This window comes from Arvicola amphibius, chromosome 9, assembly GCF_903992535.2.
Source record: "Arvicola amphibius chromosome 9, mArvAmp1.2, whole genome shotgun sequence".
In the NCBI taxonomy this organism is placed as follows: domain Eukaryota; kingdom Metazoa; phylum Chordata; class Mammalia; order Rodentia; family Cricetidae; genus Arvicola; species Arvicola amphibius.
Genome location: NC_052055.2, coordinates 8,431,306 through 8,437,305, shown reverse-complemented (window position 1 = coordinate 8,437,305; position 6,000 = coordinate 8,431,306). Strand labels below are relative to the sequence as shown.

Sequence of the window (6,000 nt, the reverse complement as noted above, 5' to 3'; positions counted from 1 at the left end):
TGTCATAAAATACAGCATCCCAGCTGGGTGGTGGTAGCACATGCTTTTTAATCCCAGCACTCGGGAGGAACAGAGGCAGGTGAATCCCTGTGAGTTCGAGACCAGCCTGGTCTACAAGAGCTAGTTCCAGGATAGTTGGGAGTGTTACACAGGGAAACCATCTTGAATAAAAAAAAAGACCCAGCATCCCCAATCAGCTCAGCTTTTTCCATCTGCTGTATTTCATTGGTGATTTGTACTGGGCATCAGCCTGATTGATAGTCTGTGCTCTGCTCATATTCCAGTCAGTTTCTTACAGCACTCTTTCTCTATTAGTTGTCTGCATCAGTATTGAACTGAGAACGATTAGCATCCAAACCATATTGTTTAATGCACACTCCCTGTATCTCACCTCCTACTCATTTTTCTAGTTGAGGTCCTCAAAATATGTTGCTGCAATCTTTCTCCTTTTATCTTTTAAGTTCACCATGGTTAGATTTTTCATCCAAAATCTATTAACAGCTCCTATGTTAAGGTCAGCAGTAGGAAAAAAAGGACCACAATCAAATAATAATGGCAGAAAATTCTTGTGAATAATTTATATAAATAAAATATAAAATAAATTGTTGTAAATAATTTAAATGTGAACATAGGCTTTACCACCACGAAGTATCAGAGCTATTACATTTAATTAACGGCTTCTAGGATTCCTCCCCTCCTTTGGCTCTTAGGACGATACCGTCTCTTTGCTCCTGCATCTATATTGTATTAGTCGGGGTTCTTTAGAAAGACACAACTGTCAGAATGTGTGTGTGTGTGTGTGTGTGTGTGTGAACAGGATTTATTAGAGTGCCTTACAGGTTATGATCTAGGCCAACAATGACTGTCTCCCAATAGAAAGTCCAAGAACCCTGTAGGTGTCCAGTTCACAAGGCTGGGTGGCTCAGGTGGTCTTCAGTATGTGCCAGAATCCAGAAGTGGACTCTAAGACCAGTGGAGAAATGAACTTGCCAGGGAGAGTGACCCCAAGCCGGCAAAGAGCAAAAGCTATTTTCCTTATCTTGGCTACCACCATAGGTGTGGCCCAAATTAAAGGCGGGTCTTCTGACCTCAAGTGATAGGGATTTAAGGTGGGCCCTCGGGTTTAGTAAATTCCAGCTGCGGTCAAGTTGACCTCCAGGAATGCATGTATTATCCAGTGCTACGGTCTGAATCGCCCCACTTCAGTAAGGTGAGGTAGCTAGATTTACCGTCCCTCGCCTCTCTTTCAAACTTGCGGACAGTTTAGCTTTATGCAGGTTCATGGTTTCAATCCCATCAGTAAGTTAGCAAGAGTTATTACATCTCTAGGTCTGATCTTTGCCTTTGTTCGAGTTCAAATATGTACCGTGACCTAACAATTATTCCCTCCGCTTAGACGTCAAATAAGCGGCCAAACTACACCAAATCTAAAACTGAACTCTTGGTTCCCTTCCTCCGCAGAACTAACATTCATTGGTGCAACAAGATGGGAACAGAGCAGAATTTGGAAACAGCAGATAGTCTGCGAAAGGCTTGAGCCCCACCCAGGAGGCGTGGAGAGGAAGGGTGGGAGGAAGAAAGGGGAGGAAGGAGGGACCAAAACGCGCAGGCGCGACCCGCGTCCGCCCGCTTTAGAGGAGCCGCGAGCGCACATGCGCAGTGCGGAGCTTGTCCGCTTTTGGGCGCTGTTTTAATAAAGTTTTCGCGGACACGCTCTCCTTTCCCCCGGCAAGATGGCGGAGTACGACTTGACGACGCGCATCGCGCACTTTCTGGATCGGCATCTGGTCTTTCCGCTCCTCGAGTTTCTCTCCGTGAAGGAGGTGAGGGAGCTTGGAGGCGGAGGAAGCTGTAGGGACGAGAGAGGCGGCGGGAGAGGCGGGGAGGCGGCGGCCGGGCCGGCACACGTGCGAGCCGGAAGCCGGCTCGGGCCGCCCTGACACCGGCTGGGCCCCGGGATGGCAGCGCCCCGCGAAGGGGCGCGCTGTTGGGGTGCACGGGGCGGCGAGGATTTGGGGGGTCCGAGGTGACAGCGCGGGGTCCGGCGACGCCGAGGCCACGGCTTCCTGCGTAGTGCTGGATCCTGGGGGCGGCCTCGTCGCCCGCCCGAGGCTACGCTGGAGGGGCGGGAGGGGCGCCCGGTGCGCGCTCGCCGGGCCGCGGGGCCGCGGAAGCTGTCGGAAGTTTCAAGGTTTCTTTTAGGAATTGAGTGGGTGGGCTTGGATTTGGGGTTGCTGTGCGCGGAATCCCTTGACATGATTCTCGTATGCTTAAAAAGTAGCATCTGGCCCATTTAATTTTCAGGAAGTTGTGGATGCTTTGCTCCTAGTTTCCTGGTCTTTGATAGGTATTTGCTTGGTAGAAACGTCACGTATGTTGTCGGGGGGCGGGGGATGAAGACCAAGAATAATTCACAGTGCCACAAGCTGCAGTGTAAACTTTGTTTTCTGGTGTCGATGTTCGGACGTAACGTAATGGGACTTGGACGTTAATGTTCACTAAGGATGTAGTTCTGGGAATTCATCTTAACACATGTTTCAGCGTTTTAAGGCTTTTGGACTTTGTTTTGGGGTATGCAAAGAAATACTGGTTTAGAAATAATTAGGCTTCGCTTTACATTGACTTTTGGAGAAAATTGATGCATTTTAGTAAGTAAAGCTACTACAACATAAGGATAGAATTTTGTCCAGAAAAGTTGATGAATTCTGTTTCTGGACACAGATGATAACATAGGGAACTGTGGATTGGTGGTTCGCGTTCAAATAGCATTTTTTTAAAAGTCTGGTTTTGATGACATAAGCTTCCAGATACAGTTTATATGGCAGGTGTATTCTTTATGTTCATAGGAAGATTTCTAAACACACGTACACACGTAGACTACTCTAAAATTGTTGATAGTAATAAAGTTCCATGCTGAAAAATGGCTTAGCAGGTGAGACAATACATTTTTTTTTTGCATTGAATTTTGTACTGTACATGAGAGATTAAATAAAAAGTAGAGTGTGTTTTGTTTCATTTTCTGGGTAAATGAGAGTCCTTTGGTACACGAGAAATACATACTGAAATTCCTCACTTTCTGTGAGTAGCAGAGATATTTTGAAACTCCATGAATTTCATATTTTTTGTGTGTTTACGCATTCATGTTTTTGAGGCAAAGGGAGGAAATTGTAAGTGTAGATTTCTTTATTGCTAGGGCAAGACTATAATTGAGACTCTGGAAACTGACTCCTTTGAGGATGTTAGCTAAGATGGCCTTAGTACATCATGAGGAAGGCAGATGTTGGAGTGTCTAAATATTGGAACTTGGAATTCGGTTTTGTTTTTTGTTTTGTTTTTCGAGACAGGGCTTCTCTGTGTAGCTTTGGTGCCTGTCCTGAAACTAGCTCTTACAGAGTAGGCTGGCATCAAACTCACCTACCTCTGCCTCCTGAGTGCCGGGATTAAAAGCATGCGCCACCACTGCCCATCAGAACTTGGAATTCTGAAAAAATCCAGCGTAAAAGGTAGACATCTCACTATTGAAAAACTTAACTTTTGTCTGTAAGGTAAAGTAGTACATATGAGACAGTATTGGCCAAGTGTTGTTAAATTAAAGTTTTTCTGTTGTCTTCAGTTGCTAGAACTTTGAGGAGGTGCTTGTATTCTGAAAGCTAGACAGTGAGGAGTCAGGGATCATGATGGATGTCAGGACTAACACATGGTAGATACTGGAGAGCATAGGTTCCAGAAGAGGAACAACTTAGGTTCTCCATGTTCTCACACTTTTATAGTTCTGCATTAAGGCTTTGAAATTGTTGAATAATTAGTTAAATGACTATGTATTTGCATATCATATTTATTCTATTTCGGGACAGATGGTTCAAAGGCCCAAACCCTGGGCTTTGAATTTGGACATGGGTTAGGATCCTTGCCCTAATTTCTCTGCGCTCGGATTTTTTTCCCCCTTTTAACCAATGTCTCAGTCATCACACCTCTCAGTGTAAGCTCTTTTCACATTATAGATTTGTTTAACCTGTTTGGGCTTCTGTTTTCCTTTTGAGGGAAGATCTTGCTGTATGACCTAAGATGGTCTTGAACTCCATCCTTGGATGTCTGTAACAGGAGGGGCTGTTTGTTGGGGTTTCTGTCCTGCCCAGTTCTCACAGCCGGCAAGTCCCAAAGACTCACACAGAAGTTCTATATAAGTTATAAAACTGATTGGCCCATTAGCTCAGGCTTCTTACTAGCTCTTGTGGATTATATTAACCCATTATTTTTATCTATGTCATGTCAGTTTCCCAAGGAATGGACTTATGAGACCATGCCCAAATTTATTTGTTTATATTAGCACTGATGTTTTTTATCATAGTCTTTATAGGCAGTTCCCTTTTGATTAAGGAAGTTGAGATTGTCTCATGTGCCTTTTGTCCATTTGTCTTAAGTGACTATTAAGATGTAACTGTTGGAGATTTGTGTATGATTTGTGATGTTCACCTTTTGGTTCTGTGATGCACTATTGTGGGCTCTTCCGAAATTTTTCTTCCCTTGGCAAATTAAACTCAGAACATAAGTCTTATCTCTCACATAGATAAATGTCTCTCAGATTCCGTCTATGTTCTTAGCCTTCATCTTTATGTGAGTCTATGTATATGTTTCTTTTCTGTGAGCTAATACATGTTTCCCGAGCACGCAAATCAAAAACCTAGCATAGGTTGTTGGCTTACAAAATTGGTGCTAGTTTTATTTTAGAGGTACAAATGGAGAAGCCCATAAATGATTGCAGCTAGTAAGTGAGGAAAAATGTGAAGGCGTGGTCACATCAAGGAGAGGTTGGTAGGCATGTGGAGGCAAAGAATAGTAAAGAGGTGAATATTTAAGAGCCGAGTCCTCATTACCTGCGTGGAGAGGGAGCAGGGGATTTTGCTTTGCAGTGGAGAAGGCATAGAGAGTTTTATATATTGTATAACTTTTCTAGAAAGAATAAAAGATTACTTGATAAAACAGTAATTGTTCAGGAGTAAGATGGGATTGACATTCATTTTCAAATATTTGAGTAGATAATATGTTGTGTAATTGGGTGCTTGCTATTTTGGTTACTTTTCTTTTTACAAATAGGTGACTGTGTGTGTGTGTGTGTGTGTGTGTGTGTGTGTACGCACGCACACGTACTAGAGGTGAACCTAGGGCCTTCTGTACCCTAAGCCAGTGCTTTACTACTGACCTGTATTTCTGGCTGTGTGAGGTTTCTTTTGTTTTTTTTCTTTTGGTTTTTTTTTTTTTTTTTTTTTTTTTTAACTGAGGGTTTAGGGAGAGATTTCAGTGCATTGGCTTTCACAGCACATACGTGGAGGTCATTGGAGAAAGGCTAACTTTGTGAAGTCAGTTTTCATCATGTTCATGTCATTTTCAGGGATTGAACACTATTCTCCTTACTTGCTTAACAAGTGCTGTGCCTGCTGAACCCACACACCAGTCCCCCCACATAGGCTGAACCAACTCAGCAGGACGTACACAGACATATGCACACACAAGCATTTTTAAATAGTGTTTCATGAAGTATGATGCTGAATAAACAAAACTTAGATGTACTCATTAAAAGTAGTTTTTCTCTTACAGATATATAATGAAAAAGAATTATTACAAGGAAAATTGGATCTTCTTAGTGATACCAACATGGTAGACTTTGCTATGGATGTCTACAAAAACCTTTACTCTGATGATATCCCTCATGGTAAGCTTTATATATCCCTCATGGTAAGCTAAAGCATATCCGATAGCTAAATGTATGTGAAAATTTATGATATATGAGAACTGTAGCTAATAAGCCCTTCTTAAATCTTTGGGTGAAAACACAGAAGAGTCACAAGGATTCTAAGACGTGTTTCTATTAGTGAAAGATGTGACTACTGTAAAAATAGTCAAATACCTTCAGATCATAGTGTGTGCCATCAGAGCTGTGGCTATGCTACAGGCTGATGGCCTACAATTTTCTGAGCGTGCTGCAGTTCTATAAGTTTTGAC

The 6,000-nt window shown here is 42.9% G+C and overlaps 1 protein-coding gene across 1 annotated transcript in view; it reads left to right on the top strand.

Annotated features, from left to right (window-relative positions):
* The first annotated feature begins 1,665 nt into the window (after nucleotides 1-1,665).
* Eif3e (eukaryotic translation initiation factor 3 subunit E) overlaps nucleotides 1,666-6,000 on the top strand; it is a 28,966-nt gene continuing 24,631 nt past the window's right edge. The window contains exons 1-2 of the mRNA XM_038343092.1: nucleotides 1,666-1,823; nucleotides 5,596-5,710. Of these exons, the coding sequence (XP_038199020.1) occupies nucleotides 1,734-1,823; nucleotides 5,596-5,710 (205 nt within the window). The 5' untranslated portion in view covers nucleotides 1,666-1,733. The remainder of the gene's footprint in view (nucleotides 1,824-5,595; nucleotides 5,711-6,000) is intronic.